The sequence below is a fragment of the Triticum dicoccoides genome, chromosome 3B, assembly GCF_002162155.2.
Source record: "Triticum dicoccoides isolate Atlit2015 ecotype Zavitan chromosome 3B, WEW_v2.0, whole genome shotgun sequence".
Lineage (NCBI taxonomy): Eukaryota > Viridiplantae > Streptophyta > Magnoliopsida > Poales > Poaceae > Triticum > Triticum dicoccoides.
In genome coordinates this window covers 679,204,425-679,223,924 of record NC_041385.1, presented here as the reverse complement: position 1 = coordinate 679,223,924, position 19,500 = coordinate 679,204,425, and the positions used below count along the sequence as shown (strand labels likewise).

The window sequence follows — 19,500 nt, the reverse complement described above, 5'->3', positions numbered from 1 at the left end:
GGCGGGGGATTGGGCGCGGCGGCGGGGAAGGTGACGTGTCGCGCCCTGATTGGGCAAAACGACGTGGCGGCTGGACATGTCCGGCGGGGCTGGACATGTCCGGCGCGCGAGGGGAGCGGGGCTAGGGTTTCGTCTGCGAATTCGTCCGCAAATTTCGAGGGAGGGGCTAGTTTTAAAGGTGGAGGGAGCTAGGAGAGTCCAAATGAGGAGCGGTTTTCGGCCACGCGATCGTGATCGAACGACCGAGAGCATGGAGGGGAGTTAGATGGGTTTTTGGGCCACTTTGGAAGGGGTGTTGGGCTGCAAAGAGAAGGAGGCTTTACGGTTACCCGGTTAACCGTTGGAGTACCAAATGGCACGAAACTTGACAGGCGGTCTACCGGTGCTATATCAAGGCCGCTTGGCAAGACTCGGTCCATTCCGAGAAAATTTAATACCCGCACACAACGAGAGACGAAAGGGGAACGCCGGAGGGCATAGGAGCGCCGGATTGCAAAACGGACAACGGAGAAAAGGCTCGGATGCATGAGACGAACACGTATGCAAAATGAAATGCACATGATGACATAATAAAATGCAACACGCAAGCAAATGACATGGCAACAACGACGTATAACTGGCAGACACCTGGCGCATCGGATCCGGGGCGTTACACTATGCTTGTTTTACGGTTTAACAGATCCCTGGAAATTCAAGCTGACACAAAGTACTCTGTTTGCATGGGTGGATGACAAGTCATTTTGCTGATGTTACAGGTCCTACTTGAATTGGCAAAGCTGACATATAGAAACACGAAACAAACAGGGTATGATTCTTAATGTGTATGAGGCTGGCATCTGAAGATATACCTAAAATGTTGATGAATCATATTAGGTAGTACAAATATATTAGAGATTGAGGGTCACTGACAAGTGTACTCACTTGCGGGTTAGCTGGTAAGTGGTAACTGCTACTAAGTAAGATCTTGCGTAGATAAAGGCTATGAACAACTCTTGTGCTTATGCTTTGAAGTCAAGTGCTTGTTTTATGTTTTATCAGATCCCTGGAAATTCACGTTGACACACTGTACTCTATCTGCATAGGTGTATGACAAGTAATTTTGCTGATGTCACAGGTTCTACTTGAATTGGCACGCAGCCGGAACAAGATCCCGCTGCCCAAGTCTATCGCTCCACCTGGCTCGATTCCTCTGCCACCTGAGCAGGACACTTTGTTGAGTGAAAACTACCAGCTCCTACCCGCACTGAAGCCACCAGCTCAGACTGAAGAGACGAAAGTTGACAACGAGGGAGCCGACGCGATCCCTGCCAATCCTAGTCCAAACTATTCACAGGATCAGAGGAGCAGCGAGCAACATCAGCCTCACAGCCAGAGCCAGAGGGTTTCTTTCCAACTGAACGCGGTGGCTGCCGCGGCTGCAAAGCGTCCTTTAGTGACAATTGATCAGTTGAACATGGGCTAACTAACTGGTGCTTGTGTAGCTTGCTGGGACCGCCCTTTCTGGCTAGCGCCCTCCTATTTCACCATGAAAAAATGCTGTTTGTTGAGGAAAGGGGGCAGCCTTGCAAGTAGTGTAAGTAGTAGCCGTGCACCTCTGGTTAATTAATTTCTGTGCATTATTATCAACTTATGGATTTTGTATATCTTGTCGAACTTGAGCTGTCCCGTCGTTGTTTCTGAACGCTAAATCAGTGTTTCTATTGCGACTGTGTTCCCATTATGCTTTTGGTGGCATGTGGCACATATTTGGTTGGTTAAAATGAGGACCAAACAAACTAAGTGTACAATATAGAAAGAAATCTTTTTTTGATCGATATAGAGATAAATCTGTACTTCACTATTTTTGTCATTTTATATCAGTGTTTGCTTCTTTTTTGCTAGGGGGAGTAGGATGTAGTGACACCTTCTATGCGTCTCACATGGAAGAGTTAATAGGAAATCAAAACAAAAACAGCACAGCCCGTCTAGCTCAGTTGGTAGAGCGCAAGGCTCTTAACCTTGTGGTCGTGGGTTCGAGCCCCACGGTGGGCGACCTCTGTTTTCCCATTCCCCACAGTAGTCGATTTCCATGCGCAACGCATGAATGATGAATCGGCTTGTAATTTGTACGCAGGAACCTTCCTTTGCTCAAGTTGCGTTAGAATAGTTTCTTTTTTCCAAAATAGTTCTGGACCTGACCCAAGCCACACAGCAGTCCGAACTTGGCCCGCAAATTTTTTTGCCGCAGCCCGCAAACCGCACGTCCCGAGCAGTATAACTGCGGTTCCGCGACCCTTTTTCGGGTCCAAACCCTATCCCCCGCCGCCGCGAGCCACCCGATTCCCCTTTTCCCTCTCGCAATTTCTCGCCGCCGGCGACCACCCGCCCCGCCTCCAGCCGCCATGTGGGGGTGAATGTGAAGCTCCGGACGCGGCTACGGCAGCAGATCCGGCCGTGAGCGCGACGCGGAGCGCGAGCGGCGCGTCCGGGCGGACGTCTAGCTCAGTTGGTAGAGCGCAAGGCTCTTAACCTTGTGGTCGTGGGTTTGAGCCCCACGGTGGGCGACCTCTTTTTTTCCATTCCCTTTTTCCATTCCCACAGTAGTCGATTTCCATGCGCAACGCATGAATGATGAATCGGCTTGTAATTTGTACGCAGGAACCTGCCTTTGCTCAAGTTGCGTTAGAATAGTTTCTTTTTTCCAAAATAGTTCCGCACCTGACCCAAGCCACACAACAGTTCGAACTTGGCCCGCAAATTTTTTTGCCGCAGCCCGCAAACCGCACGTCCCGAGCAGTATAACTGCGGTTTCGCGACCCTTTTTCGGGTCCAAACCCTATCCCCCGCCGTCGCGAGCCACCCGATTCCCCTTTTCCCTCTCGCAATTTCTCACAGCCGGCGACCACCCGCCCTGCCTCCATCCGCCATGTGGGGGCGAATGTGGAGCTCCGGACGCGGCTCCGGCAGCAGATCCGACCGTGAGCGCGACACGGAGCGTGAGCGACGCGTCCGGGCGAACGGCGCGAGGAAGCGCGGCACCCGGAGGTGGACCAACCGCGGGATGTCGCCGCCGCCGAGCTTCAACCGCCGCGAGACAGAGGAGTACGACAACTGTCGTGGAATTGTCACGTCAGATGTCCTAGTGAAAGGACTTAGTCGTGGAGCCATCGCAACTAGGAAGCTTAAAGGGGTTAATCGGGACAAAGGACACGGGGTTTATACTGGTTCGGCCCCTTAAGGTGAAGGTAAAAGCCTACGATCCAGTTTTGAGTGGGATTGCTTATGTCTCGATTACCAGGGAGCGAAATCGCTTGACCTAGCTCTCGATCTGATGTTACTTGCCCTGAACCACCGCCTGGTCGTCCCTTTATATACAGAGGTCGACGCCCAGCGGCTCACAGAGTCCCGGCCGGTTCACAAACAGTGTCCGGCTCAGTCCCTACCTATTCTTGCCTTACAATACAAGTTATGTACATATGGCGGTTTATCTCTACGGGCCTTAAGTCGCCTTTGGGCTTTGGGCCCTTAACTGAACCGCCATCTTCAAGCTTCGTCTTGGGCTTCAAGAGCCTTTATAGGTATAACCCGGCCCCTCCTGGGTGGGTCGTATCTAATAGTTATATCCCCAACATTAGGCCCCAGATCGATTTGCACTGGTTCATGTCAATCTTCAACACTTAAGAAAAATTCTTCTGCTTTTTGCTTGTATAAAAATTTTGTAACCCGCCATGATGTCATCCTTTGGATTTGTGGTAACCCGCCATGACATCATCTGCCATTAATACATGTTTTGTCCAACATATCTCAATGGATCCTTATCTTAATGACCATCCCGAGAATCGAGGCGTCCTTGTAAATGGATAACCATGTTTTCGACCTCCTCGTTTTTGCACCCACTTATCAATCTTCCCTTATAAATAGACACGACCAGGTCTTTCCTTATTCTCCCCTTTCTTCATCTTCTTCCTCTCGCAACCCTACTGCCGCTCGAGCTCCGCCGCCGCAGAGCACCTCGTCTTCCTCAACCTCGGCCGCTGCATCAACCTGAGTCAATCCGGAGAACGACGGCGACCCCCCGCAGTAGATCTGCATCTGTAAGTCTTCGCCTCCCCGCACCTCAGATCCGCATTAGGGTTTTCAAGTTACCATGTGTTCTTCATGGTTCATCACAGTTTCTTCGTAGTTCCTCCACCGCAGCCTCTTCTGATCCAAACGTAATATAGAACTCATGCGGTAGTTGTTTTGCGTCCATTTTTGATACTAGCATATCTCTTTTTCCTGTAAAGAGGCCTCATTAGAACTCACGAACTCATATGTACTAGGTTTTTAGGTCTAGAATATTTTCTTTTCTGAACAGCCATTTGATCCAAAATAATAGCTGCAGCCTGTGAAACTTGTTTGTGCAACACTTAGGCAAAAACTGTATTTTGTTAGATCCACCTAGCCATGGCGACTCTTAACACCGGCTTAAAATTGCAATGCTCATTTGATAATCTTAACCACCCATGGCGGTTTAGATGACTTGACTGCTTATGGCGCTCATGGCGGCTTAAATAATTTGACATAATTAGCCATATACCATTAGGCCCCTTCATAAGCCGCCATCTTGAATATGCACTATAATGTTTTTCTCCGGCTTAAATTTGAACCAGAAATTTTTACTCTTTCTTAGGCTTTCATCACAATGCCGCCCAAACCACCCACTTCATGCAACTGGGTCAAATCCATCGTCACAGACAGTACGCTTGATGACTTTGGGAAGAACGACTATCTGTCGAAAAAGGAAGTTATGTCATATCATGCTCCCGATTTGACGGAGGAAAAGCCTCAGCCCAAAGAGGGGGGGTTATTGTCTTCACTGACCATATGAACCGGGGTTTTTCACCACCCGGCTCAAAATTGTTCAAGGATGTCATGCACTTCTTTGACCTCCGTCCTCAAGACATCGGACCCAATTCCGTGTCTAATATTTGCAATTTTCAAGTGTTCAGTGAGGTATATCTTGGAGAAGAGCCCAGCTTACTACTCTTCAAAGAGTTATTTTACTTGAACCACCAGAATGAATGTGCCAATGGACAAAGCTTGGAACTTGGCGGTGTCTCAATCCAACGTCGGAGAGACGTCATTTTTCCTTATGCCAATCCACCAAGTCATCCCAAAGACTGGAACCAGACATGGTTCTATTGCTAAGACACTTCTCCAGCTGATGAGAACCCTCTGCCCGGCTTTCATGCTCTGCATCTTGAGTCCAATCATCCACTTCTTGACAAGATTATAGCCGCTGAACGCCAGACGCTCGCCCCCACTATGGCTAAAATCAAGGCTCTTTTGGGGAACGGGCTAAATGGTATCGACTTGGTCCGGGTTTGGCTTGCCTGGCGGATCATTCCGTTGAGCCGCTACCCTGGTCTGATGTGTACCTACACGGGCAAGAAGAATGACCCTCTACGGCATAGCTTTGATGATTTACCGGACCACATCATTGATGACATGACAAAGTCACTCCTGAACGAAAGCCTAGCAGATTGTGGAAACATGGGCTTAAGCCCCTTCTGTGAAGCTAACCCGGCTCCAGCGGTAAGCCGCTAACCTAAGTAAATTACCTTTAACCTTGATGTTTGTCTGTGCTCAACCTTTGCTGATTTTTACAGGTTGATGATAATTTTTGGAAAGCAAAATATGATCACGAGGCTGCGAAGAGAGCCGGGAAGGCCAAGAGAGTCGCTAGGAAAGAAGCCACCAGGAAGAAGGGAAAGAAGGCCGGCGCCTCTGACTTGCTTCGACTAGAAGATACTTCTGAGTTGGAGGTAGCCCTTGACTCTCTTGGCTCCTTTTTTAACCACCTTATTGACACTGATTATCATCAGGAGGACACGGGAACAAGTCATGGAATGGATGAAGAGGTAACTATCATTTCCTCCGACTCTGAGCCTTTGCCAAGACAGAAAATCCGAAGAGTAACCCGGAAAGTAAGATTTTCACATCTCTTAGCATATCAAGATCCTCAATTTCTTTTGAAGCGACAGATTCATGAGAGCCGGAGGCAGACCCGGACCAGCAAGGACGCGGAACTCTCCTCCGTCTTACCCAACCCAAGGAAGCGCCGGAACAAGGTCACCTCTGATTTAAATCCCTTTTATCCTTTGGCGGGTCACACTCGTCAACCACTCAACTCTTTTGACTCGAATTATCAGGAAACTTCACCTTCCTCCGGCGACTCAATGCAGTCCAACTTGCCAGCTTTCAAGACCGCTCCAGGGTAATGATGACTTGCTTATCATGTATTCATTTCAATTCTCTATATTTGTACTAATCTTTTGATCTTATGCAGCGGAAAAGCAAAGCCTAGCAAGAAGGTGAAGAAGAACAAGCCGACCGAAGAGCCGATCTTTAAAGAGCTGGAACGTGGGACGGCCACACCTGAGGCCTCTGCTCATGAGCCACCACCTAAACCAGTTCATGACATGCCAACACCGACCGCTAACCCGCCTGCCGAGCAAGCCGCCGATGGCTCTGAAAACCCTGAAGTTTCCAGTCCGGCCAAGACAGACGATCCCCAAGACACTGATGTTTAGATTACCAAGACCGACTATATTGAGCTGGGAAGACCTACTGTGCTGGCCAAGTGTTCTGCCAAGGAGGAGCACCTGGAACACCGCAAGGTCATGTTTGATGTTGCTGATTATACTCACATGAGTATTGGGGAAGTTTTCTCTGGCTATCTTAGCCAAGTACATAGCAGCCGTGACATCGAAGTTGACACGGTGAAGCAAATGCACCAGAAATTTGAGGTATAAATTCTTCCCTTCACTGAATTATCCTTGCTTATGCCAGCCCCCAAGTCCATTGCTTATGATGAATATGATGTAGACTTAGAAACAAACTTATGAACATTAGTGATATATTTGGACAAAAACATGTAAGAAATCCGGCTTACTCCGTAGTCCCCAAGGGCCGGTTTAAGCAGCATGTTTGAGCCGGTCCTTTACATGCTTGTATAGAATAAAATACTTGTAAAATTTTAACAGCAATATGCATTAGCCCCGAAGTGCCAAGTACTCTTGCTTGCAAGGTGCTTGGGACTTACTCTCATGAACCGCCACTTAGGTAAAATTCTTCGGTAGACATTAGCCCCCAAGTGCCAAGTGTTGTTGCTTGCAAAAGGATTGGGACTTAATATTGTATGATAACATTCATGATTTTGACCCGGTATTTGTACAGGCCACCACCACTCAACTTCAATCAGAAGTGTCTGACTTGAAGAACCGCCTGGAAGCACAAGAGACGAAAACCAAAAGGGCCCACTCCAAATTTGAATTCAATCGAGCTCAGATGGAGACCCAAGTTGAAAAAAGACTTTGAAATGGAGAAAAAGGCCTGAGCTGAAGAACAGATTGCTTTGATCAATTGAGCTAAGAAGGCAGAGGCGGCTCTTGAAGAGGCGACCGTCGTTATCCGGCTTAAAATGCCATGTATCTCAGATGGTCTCAACAATCTTTGGTAATTCGCCCTGCAAGTGTTAAATACTTGAATCTTTCTAATGAGCATATAAATTGTCATTAATTCACCTGACATTGCAATGCAGGCCCCAGGAGTTCAAATCTTAACCAAGACATGTTGATAAAGCTGAAGGAGGTTTACACGCTTGTGGAATAACTCTACACCGGATCTCAGCGTGCCTTAGCCAAAGTGGCCCTATCAAATGAAGTTCCTACACTCTTGGCGGATGTACTAAGGAAGCTTTCTATGCTGCCCCAGCGGTTCAATGAACTAAGGCGATCGTCTACAAGAGCCGGAGTCGTGGCTGCCTTAAGCCGGGCCAAAGCTTGGCTACCGAAATTAGACCCGTCCGACATCACCATTGGCTATCCAAGCCTTAAGGAGGATGGAACTCCCTTTGAACAGGAAGACTTCGCCACTTGTGTGAAGGAGATACGCCCCGTGGCCACCCTGATAGCTGATGAAGAGGATCTTACCAAGTACCAGTCGGGCTATGACGTGGAGAACCGGAGGATTCCAACACCGCATTATAAAGTGACCAGCCTGATTCCTCCAATCCGTAAGCATACCTTCACCCCTGAAGTTGACCCGGCCAGACTAATTGATGATGAAGCTGAATTTGAAGCTTTGAATGGCATTGACTGGTCATCATCAACCTTCCAGGACAGGGAACAGGGCGAAGAAGCGGAGAGGGCTGACCCGGAAACTTCAGGTCTACAAGAGAATTGATCCGTTGGGCGGCTCATATCTGTGGTCTGCTGAAAAAACAATTTTAATCATTTGGACTCGGGGAGTCATGTAATATGGTAGAAATAACTTTGTTTTGCCATGCCATCGTGCAAATTTTGGTGCTCAACACTGTTAAGCTGCCATCTTATATTCACCCATACTATACTTATCAGTTGTTTCCTTATGCCGAAGAAAGCCTTTGAACTATCCTGCACACAGAAAAAGATCACAAGAACCCTTTGCGGCTTATCGCAGGGCGGGTAGTATCTTTATATATAACCATTAATATGGAAAAAAGGAGTCATAGATAAGTCTACTATGAATTATAGCTTGGAGACACAACTATAATATCATACCTGTGATTTTGAGTTTGCACTGCCGGTTTATGTAACCTGAACAGTAAGGGTGATAACCCAATCCTTAGACGCCAATACTTCCAAATGTATGATGATTATCATATGCTGGCGACTTATCGTCCAAAGCCAAGCCGGGCTAAATTTAAACCACACTTAAACTTAGATCTAAACAAGAAAGTCTCAAGACAAAATCCAAAAATTGTTTTCAAAAAACTTAAACCAAAAGAAAAAAAATCAAGGCTTCTGATTCGAATACGATCAGTAAACCGTTCCAAAGGGGTTAAGCTAGGATTCGAATATGATCATGTAGCCCCCACTGGCTTTGGTGTTGCGCCGATCAAGAGGGTACCGATAGCTATGTTCTCTTTGGTTCGAATACGACCTATGTTTGAACAGGAAGCCCCCTAGTGACCTTGAGAGTTTTTTAACGACTCTGATTCGAATACGATCAAAGTCGGACCCAAAAGGGGTTAAGCTATGATTAGAATACAATCAAGAAGCCCCTTAGTGAGCTTGGCATTGTGCTTATCAAGAGGGTACTGACAGCTATGTTCTCTTTGGTTTGAATAAGACCTATATTTGAATAGGAAGCCCCCTAATGATCATGAGGTTTAACGGCTAGATTCGAATACGACCATGAGCCGGACCAAGAGGGTTAAGCTAGATTCGAATATGATCAGCCCCCAATTGGTCATTTGAAATGGTAATAATGAAAACATATGATCATTGAGGATGAAAAGGACAGAGGTCCTTCTTTATTACTTATCATAATATAAACATCGTCAAAATATGTACATCATGAGAGCCGGCGGCTCAAGTGTAGTTGTCGGTGTCAAAATCGGTGGATCTCGGGTAGGGGGTCCCGAACTGTGCGTTTAAGGCTAATTGTAACAAGAGGCGAGGGACACAATGTTTACCCAGGTTCGGGCCCTCTCGATGGAGGTAATACCCTACTTCCTACTTGATTGATCTTGATGATATGAGTATTACAAGAGTTGATCTACCACGAGATCGTAGAGGCTAAACCCTAGAAGCTAGCCTATGATTCTGATTGTTGTTGTCCTACGGACTAAACCCTCCGGTTTATATAGACACCGGAGGGGGCTAGGGTTACACAGAGTCGGTTACAGAGAAGGAGATCTACGTATCCGAATTGCCAAGCTTGCCTTCCACGCAAAGGAGAGTCCCACCCGGACACGGGACGAAGTCTTCAATCTTGTATCTTCATAGTCCAACAGTCCCGCACAAGTACATAGTCTGGCTGTCCGAGGACCCCCTAATCTAGGACTCCCTCAGTAGCCCCTGAACTAGGCTTCAATGATGATGAGTTCAGCGTGTAGATTGTCTTCGGCATTGCAAGGCGGGTTCCTTCTCTGAATACTCCATAGAATATTTCGAACACAAGGATCGTGTCTGGCTCTGCAAAACAAATTCCACATACCACCGTAGAGAGTACAATATTCCACAAATCTAATCTGCTGACAATTTTTCACAGCATGACATCACGCCACGGCTCGGTCATTATTCGAACTGTTTTTCTCAACCAGCTACCGCACATATCGCGAGGCGGTTTTTTGACACGTCTTGTCGGAGCAGAGATCGTGTCCCCTTATCACGGGAGGATTCTCATCAATATGGGCGTGGGTAACCCAACCGCGCCATTAACACGACGCTTGGGGAATAAGCGAGTTTACTGGGCAAGTATGGAGGTGCAGGATCCCTGATGCCTTTATAAGGAGATAAGGACTCCCCTTTTTCACCCACGCCTTCTCCTTCCTCTGCTTATCCATTCTCTCTTACTCGAGCTCTAGCGCCCAAGCGTTCGTCTTCTCCACCCACAAAGGCCTTCCGAAAATGTCCGGATCCGGAGCAGGAGGCAAGTGGATGGCCTCTATCATCCGGGAGAAGGATATCAAAAAGCTTTGTGTTGGAAATATGCCCTAGAGGCAATAATAAATTAGTTATTATTATATTTCCTTGTTCATGATAATCGTTTATTATCCATGCTATAATTGTATTGATAGGAAACTCAGATACATGTGTGGATACATATGTTGGGGAACGTAGCAGAAATTCAAAACTTTCCTACGAATCACCAAGATCTATCTATGGAGAAACCAGCAACGAGGGAAAGGAGAGTGCATCTACATACCTTTGTAGATCGCTAAGCGGAAGCGTTCAAAAGAACGAGGTTGAAGGAGTCGTACTCGTCGTGATCCAAATCACCGGAGATCCTAGTGCCGAACGGACGGCACCTCCGCGTTCAACACACGTACAGCCCGGTGACGTCTCCCATGCCTTGATCCAGCAAGGAGAGAGGGAGAGGTTGAGGAAGACTCCATCCAGCAGCAGCACAATGGCGTGGTGGTGATGGAGGAGCGTGGAAATCCTGCAGGGCTTCGCTAAGCACCGCGGGAGAGGAGGAGTAAGAGAGGTAGGGCTGCACCAATAGAGGGAGAAACTCATCTGTTGAGCAGCCCCCGGGCCTCAAGTATTTATAGGGGGAGGGGAGGGGGCTGCGCCCCCTCTAGGGTTCCCTCCCCAAGGGTGGTGGCAGCCCCCAGATGCCATCTGGGTGGCGGCCAGAGGGGAAGAGAGGGGAGGCGCGCCTGGGGTGGGCCTCAGGGCCCATCTGCCCTAGGGTTTGCCCCTTCCCACTCTCCCTTGCGCCTTGGGCCCCTTGTGGGGGGCGCACCAGCCCACCTGGGGCTGGTTCCCTCCCACACTTGGCGCATGCAGCCCTCCGGGGTTGGTGGCCCCACTTGGTGGATCCCCCGGACCCTCCCGGTTGTCCCGGTACGTTACGATAAAACCCGAAACTTTTCCGGTGACCAAAACAGGACTTCCCATATATAAATCTTTACCTCCGGACCATTCCGGAACTCCTCGTGATGTCCGGGATCTCATCCGGGACTTCGAACAACATTCGGTAACCACATACAAACTTCCTTTATAACCCTAGCGTCATCGAACCTTAAGTGTGTAGACCCTACGGGTTCGGGAACCATGCAGACATGACCGAGACGTTCTCCGGTCAATAACCAACAGCGGGATCTGGATACCCATGTTGGCTCCTACATGTTCCACGATGATCTCATCGGATGAACCACGATGTCAAGGACTCAATCGATCCCGTATACAATTCCCTTTGTCTAGCGGTATTGTACTTGCCCGAGATTCGATCGTCGGTATCCGATACCTTGTTCAATCTCGTTACCGGCAAGTCTCTTTACTCGTTCCATAACACATCATCCCGTGATCAACCCCTTGGTCACATTGTGCACATTATGATGATGTCCTACCGAGTGGGCCCAGAGATACGTCTCCGTCACACGGAGTGACAAATCCCAGTCTCGATTCGTGCCAACCCAACAGATACTTTTGGAGATACCTGTAGTGCACCTTTATAGTCACCCAGTTACATTGTGACGTTTGGTACACCCAAAGCATTCCTACGGTATCCGTGAGTTGCACAATCTCATGGTCTAAGGAAAAGATACTTGACATTATAAAAGCTTTAGCATACAAACTACACGATCTTTGTGCTAGGCTTAGGATTGGGTCATGTCCATCACATCATTCTCCTAATGATGTGATCCCGTTATCAATGACATCCAATGTCCATGGTCAGGAAACCGTAACCATCTATTGATCAACGAGCTAGTCAACTAGAGGCTTACTAGGGACATGGTGTTGTCTATGTATCCACACATGTATCTAAGTTTCCTATCAATACAATTACAGCATGGATAATAAACGATTATCATGAACAAAGAAATATAATAATAACTTATTTATTATTGCCTCTAGGGCATATTTCCAACAGTCTCCCACTTGCACTAGAGTCAATAATCTAGTACACATCGCCATGTGATTAACACTCACAGGTCACATCGCCATGTGACCAACATCCAAAGAGTTTAGTAGTGTCATTAAACTAGTTCACATCATCATGTGATTAAGACTCAATGAGTTCTGGGGTTTGAACATGTTTTGCTTGAGAGAGAAGTTTTAGTCAACGGGTCTGCAACATTCAGATCCGTATGTACTTCGCAAATCTCTATGTCATATTGTAAATGCTGCTTCCACGCTCCACTTGGAGCTATTCCAAATGGTTGTTCCACTATACGTATCCTGTTTGCTACTTAGAGTCATTCGGATAGGTGTTAAAGCTTGCATCGACGTAACCCTTTACATCGAACTCTTTATCACTTCCATAATCGAGAAACATATCCTTATTCCTCTAAGGATAATTTTGACCGCCATCTGGTGATCCACTCCTTGATCACCTTTGTACCCTCTTGCCAGACATGTGGCAAGGCACACATCAGGTGCGGTACTCAACATAGCAAACTGCAAAGCCTACGTCTAAAGCATAGGGGACGACCTTCGTCCTTTCTCTCTTTTCTGCCGTGGTCGAGCTTTAAGTCTTAACTTCTTACCTTACATCTCAGGCAAGAACTCCTTCTTTGACTGATCCATCTTGAACACCTTCAAGATCATGTCAAGGTATATGCTCATTTGAAAGTACCATTAAGCGTTTTTGATCTATCCTCATAGATCTTGATGCTCAATGTTCAAGTAGCTTAGTCCAGGTTTTCTATTGAAAAACACCTTTCAAATAACCCTATATGATTTCTAGAAATTCTACATCATTTCTGATCATCAATATGTCAACAACATATACTCATCAGAAATTCTATAGTGCTCCCACTCACTTCTTTGGAAATACAAGTTTCTCATAAACTTTGTATAAATCTAAAATCTTTGATCATCTCATCAAAGCGTACATTCTAACTCCGAGATGCTTACTCCAGTCCTTAGAAGGATCGCTGGTGCTAGCATACCTTTTAGCATCCTTAGGATCAACAAAACCTTTCTGATTGTATCACATACAACCTTTCCTTACGAAAACTGGTAAGGAAACTCGTTTTGACATCCATCTGCCAGATTTCATAAATGCAGCTAATGCTAACATGATTCTGATGGACTTAAGCATCGCTACGGATGAGAAAACCTCATCGTAGTCAACTCCTTGAACTTGTGAAAAACTCTTCACCACAAGTCGAGCTTCATAGACAATGACATTACTGTCCACGTCCGTCTTCTTCTTAAAGATCCATTTATCTCAATGGCTTGCCGATCATTGCGCAAGTCCACCAAAGTCCATGCTTTGTTATGACACATGGATCTTGTCTCAGATTTCATGGCTTCTAACCATTTGTCGGAATATGGGCCCACCATCGCTTCTCCATAGCTCGTAGGTTCATTGTTGTCTAGTAACATGACCTTCAAGACAGGATCATCGTACCACTCTGAAGCAGTACGCGTCCTTGTCGTCCTACGAGGTTCAGTAGTGACTTGATCCGAAACTTCTTGATCACTATCATAAGCTTCCACTTCAATTGGTGTAGGTGCCACAGGAATAACTTCCTGTGCCCTGCTACACACTTGTTGAAGTGACGGTTCAATAACCTCATCAAGTCTCCACCATCCTCCCACTCAATTCTTTCGAGAGAAACCTTTCCTCGAGAAAGGACCCGATTCAAGAAACAATCTCTATTGCTTTCGGATCTGAATTAGGAGGTACACCCAACTGTTTTGGGTGTCCTATGAAGATGCATTTTATCCGCTTTGGGTTCGAGCTTATCAACCTGAAACTTTTTCATATAAGCGTCGCAGCCCCAAACTTTTAAGAAACGACAACTTAGGTTTCTCCAAACGGTGTCGTCTCAACGGAATTACGTGGTGCCCTATTAAAGTGAGTGCGGTTGTCTCTAATGCCTAACCCATGAATGATAGTGGTAATTCGACAAGAGACATCATGGTACGCACCATATCCAATAGGGTGCAACTATGATGTTCGGACACACCATCACACTATGGTGTTCCAGGCGGTATTAATTGTGAAACAATTTCCACAATGTCTTAATTGCGTGCCAAAGCTCGTAACTCAGACACTCATCTCTATGATCATATCATAGACATTTTATCCTCTTGTCACGATGATCTTCAACTTCACTCTGAAATTACTTGAACCATTCAATGATTCAGACTTGTGCTTCATCAAGTAAATATACTCAGTATCTACTCAAATCATCCGTGAAGTAAGAACATAACGATATTCACTGCATGCCTCAGCACTCAATGGACTGCACACATCACAATGTGTTACTTCCTACAAGTTGCTTTCTTGTTCCATTTTACTGAAAACGAGGGTTTCAGTCATCTTGCCCATGTGGTATGATTTGCATATCTCAAATGATTCAAAATCAAGTGAGTCCAAACGATCCATCTGCATGGAGTTCCTTCATGCGTATACACCAATAGACATGGCTCGCATGTCTCAAACTTTTCAAAACCGAGTGAGTCCAAAGATCCATCAATATGGAGCTTCTTCATGCGATTTATACCAATATGACTTACATTGTGGTGCCACATGTAAGTGGTACTATCATTACTATATTATATCTTTTGGCATGAAAATGTGTATCACTACGATCGAGATTCAATAAACCACTCGGGTTTAATACTAATCTTGATGGTACAGGGAGCGCGCGATGTTTGATCACATCAAACTTGGAAACACTTCCAACACATATCGTCAGCTCACCTTTAGCTAGTCTCCGTTTATTCCGTAGCTCTTTTGTTTCGAGTTACTAACACTTTAGCAACCGAACCGGTATCTTAATACCCTGGTGCCACTAGGAGTACTAGTAAAGTACACATTTACATAATGTATATCCAATATACTTCTATCGACCTTGCCAGCCTTCTCATCTACCAAGTATCTAGGGTAATTCTGCTCCAGTGGTTGTTCCCCTTATTACAGAAGCACTTAGTATCGGGTTTGGGATAAACCTTGGGTTTCTTCACTAGAGCAGCAGCTGATTTGCCGTTTCATGAAGTATCCCTTCTTGCCCTCGCCCTTCTTGACACTAGTGGTTTCACCAACCATCAACAATTGATGCTCCTTCTTGATTTCTACTTCCGCGATGTCAAACAACGTGAATACCTCAAGGATCATCATCTCTATCCTTGATATGTTATAGTTCATCACGAAGCTCTAGCAGCTTGGTGGCAATGACTTTGGAGAAACATCACTATCTCATCTGGAAGATCAACTCCCACTCGATTCAAGTGATTGTTGCACTCAGACAATCTGAGCACAAGCTCAACGATTGAGCTTTTCTCCCTTAGTTTGTAGGCTAAGAAAAAAAACGTCGGAGGTCTTATACCTCTTGACGTGGGCACGAGCCTGAAATCCCAATTTCATCCCTCGAAACATCTCATATGTTCCGCGATGTTTCGAAAAACGTCTTTGGTGCCTGAACTCTAAACCGTTTAACTGAACTATCACGTAGTTATCAAAACGTGTATGTCCGATGTTCGCAACATCCACAAACGATGTTTGGGGTTTAGCACACTTAGCGGTGCATTAAGGACATGAGCAATCTACTGTCCGCATAATCGCTACTGTCAACTTTCAACTATATTTTCTCTAGGAACAAAACAGTGGAACTACAGTGCGAGCTTACGACATAATTTGCAAAGATCTTTTGACTATGTTCAGGATAATTAAGTTCATCTTATGAACTCCCACTCAGATAGACATCCCTCTAGTCATCTAAGTGATTACATGATCCGAGTCAACTAGGCTGTGTCCGATCATCACGTGAGACGGACTAGTCATCATCGGTGAACATCTTCATGTTGATCGTATCTACTATACGACTCATGCTCGACCTTTCGGTCTCTTGTGTTCCGAGGCCATGTCTGTACATGCTAGGCTCGTCAAGTCAACCTAAGTGTTTCGCGTGTGTAAATATGTCTTACACCCGTTGTATGTGAACGTAAGAATCCATCACACCCGGTGCTTAGAAATGACGAACTTTCGCAACGGTGCACAGTTAGGGGGAACACCTTCTTGAAATTTTAACGAGGGATCATCTTATTTACTACCGTCGTTCTAAGCAAATAAGATGCATAAACATGATAAACATCACATGCAATCAAATAGTGACATGATATGGCCAATATCATTTTGCTCCTTTTGATCTCCATCTTCGGGGCTCCATGATCATCATCGTCACCGGCATGACACCATGATCTCCATCATCATGATCTCCATCATCGTGTCTTCATGAAGTTGTCTCGCCAACTATTACTTCTACTACTATGGCTACCGGTTAGCAATAAAGTAAAGTAATTACATGGCGTTGTTTAATGACACGCAGGTCATACAATAAATAAAGACAACTCCTATGGCTCCTGCCGGTTGTCATACTCATCGACATGCAAGTCGTGATTCCTATTACAAGAACATGATCAATCTCATACATCACATATCATTCATCACATTCTTCTTGGCCATATCACATCACATAGCATACCCTGCAAAAACAAGTTAGACGTCCTCTAATTGTTGTTTGCATGTTTTACGTGGCTGCTAATGGGTTTCTAGCAAGAATGTTTCTTACCTACGCAAAACCACAACGTGATATGCCAATTGCTATTTACCCTTCATAAGGACCCTTTTCATCGAATCTGTTCCGACTAAAGTGGGAGAGACTGGCACCCGCTAGCCACCTTATGCACCAAGTGCATGTCAGTCGGTGGAACCTGTCTCACGTAAGTGTACGTGTAAGGTCGGTCCGGGCCGCTTCATCCCACAATACCGTCGAAACAAGATTGGACTAGTAACGGTAAGCATATTGAACAAAATCAACGCCCACAACTACTTTGTGTTCTACTCGTGCAAAGAATCTACGCAATAGACCTAGCTCATGATGCCACTGTTGGGGAACGTAGCAGAATTTCAAAATTTTCCTACGAATCACCAAGATCTATCTATGGAGAAACCAGCAACGAGGGAAAGGAGAGTGCATCTACATACCCTTGTAGATCGCTAAGAGGAAGCGTTCAAAATAACGGGGTTGAAGGAGTCGTACTCATCGTGATCCAAATCACTGGAGATCCTAGTGTCGAACGGACGGCACCTCTGCGTTAAACACACGTACAGCCCGGTGACGTCTCCCATGCCTTGATCCAGCAAGGAGAGAGGGAGAGGTTGAGGAAGACTCCATCCAGCAGCAGCACAACGGCGTGGTGGTGATGGAGGAGCGTGGCAATCTTGCAGGGCTTCGCCAAGCACCGCGGGAGAGGAGGAGTAAGAGAGGTAGGGCTGCGCCAATAGAGGGAGAAACTCATCTGTTGAGCACCCCCAGGCCTCAAGTATTTATAGGGGGAGGGGAGGGGGCTGCGCCCCCTCTAGGGTTCCCTCCCCAAGGGTGGCGGCAGCCCCCAGATGCCATCTGGGTGGCGGCCAGAGGGGGAGAGAGGGGAGGCGCGCCTGGGGTGGGCCTTAGGGCCCATCTTCCCTAGGGTTTGCCCCTTCCCACTCTCCCTTGCGTCTTGGGCCCCTTGTGGGGGGCGCACCAGCCCACCTGGGGCTGGTTCCCTCCCACACTTGGCCCATGCAGCCCTCCAGGGTTGGTGGCCCCACTTGGTGGAACCCCGGGACCCTCCCGGTGGTCCCGATACGTTACGGATAAAACCCGAAACTTTTCCGGTGACCAAAACAGGACTTCCCATATATAAATCTTTACCTCCGGACCATTCCGAAACTCCTCGTGACGTCCGGGATCTCATCCGGGACTCCGAACAACATTCGGTAACCACATACAAACTTCCTTTATAACCCTAGCGTCATCGAACCTTAAGTGTGTAGACCCTACGGGTTCGGGAACCATGCAGACATGACCGAGACGTTCTCCGGTCAATAACCAACAGCGGGATCTGGATACCCATGTTGGCTCCTACATGTTCCACGATGATCTCATCGGATGAACCACGATGTCAAGGACTCAATCGATCCCGTATACAATTCCCTTTGTCTAGCGGTATTGTACTTGCCCGAGATTCGATCGTCGGTATCCGATACCTTGTTCAATCTCGTTACCGGCAAGTCTCTTTACTCGTTCCGTAACACATCATCCCGTGATCAACCCCTTGGTCACATTGTGCACATTATGATGATGTCCTACCGAGTGGGCCCAGAGATACCTCTCCATCAAACGGAGTGACAAATCCCAGTCTCGATTCGTGCCAACCCAACAGATACTTTCGGAGATACCTATAGTGCACCTTTATAGTCACCCAGTTACGTTGTGACGTTTGGTACACCCAAAGCATTCCTACGGTATCCGGGAGTTGCACAATCTCATGGTCTAAGGAAAAGATACTTGACATTATAAAAGCTTTAGCATACGAACTACACGATCTTTGTGCTAGGCTTAGGATTGGGTCTTGTCCATCACATCATTCTCCTAATGATGTGATCCCGTTATCAATGACATCCAATGTCCATGATCAGGAAACCGTAACCATCTATTGATCAACGAGCTAGTCAACTAGAGGCTTACTAGGGACATGGTGTTGTCTATGTATCCACACATGTATCTAAGTTTCCTATCAATACAATTACAACATGGATAATAGACGATCATCATGAACAAAGAAATATAATAATAACTTATTTATTATTGCCTCTAGGGCATATTTCCAACAACATAGACAACACCATGTCCCTAGTAAGCCTCTAGTTGACTAGCTCGTTGATCAATAGATGGTTACGGTTTCCTGACCATGGACATTGAATGTCGTTGATAACGGGATCACATCATTAGGAGAATGATGTGATGGACAAGACCCAATCCTAAGCCTAGCACTAAAGATCGTGTAGTTCGTATGCTAAAGCTTTTCTAATGTCAAGTATCATTTCCTTAGACCATGAGATTGTGCAACTCCCGGATACCGTAGGAATGCTTTGGGTGTACCAAACGTCACAACGTAACTGGGTGGCTATAAAGGTGCACTACAGGTATCACTACTAGAAAAAGGGCTATAGATGGGATTGACACTAATGGCGCACCAG

General features: G+C 46.4%; 1 protein-coding gene and 2 non-coding genes across 4 annotated transcripts in view; all 3 read left to right on the top strand.

Moving 5' to 3' along the window:
- Positions 1-1,462, top strand: part of LOC119281820 (transcription initiation factor TFIID subunit 9-like) — a 21,260-nt gene extending 19,798 nt beyond the window's left edge. For both annotated transcript variants that reach the window (XM_037562243.1, XM_037562244.1), the window contains exon 3: positions 1,115-1,462. In XM_037562243.1, the coding sequence (XP_037418140.1) occupies positions 1,115-1,462 (348 nt within the window). The remainder of the gene's footprint in view (positions 1-1,114) is intronic.
- Positions 1,463-1,958: 496 nt separating this feature from the next.
- Positions 1,959-2,031, top strand: TRNAK-CUU. The gene has a single exon. It is a non-coding gene; the product is annotated as a tRNA-Lys (tRNA).
- A 439-nt stretch (positions 2,032-2,470) lies between these two features.
- On the top strand, positions 2,471-2,543 carry TRNAK-CUU. Its single transcript has one exon. It is a non-coding gene; the product is annotated as a tRNA-Lys (tRNA).
- The last annotated feature ends 16,957 nt before the right edge of the window (positions 2,544-19,500 follow it).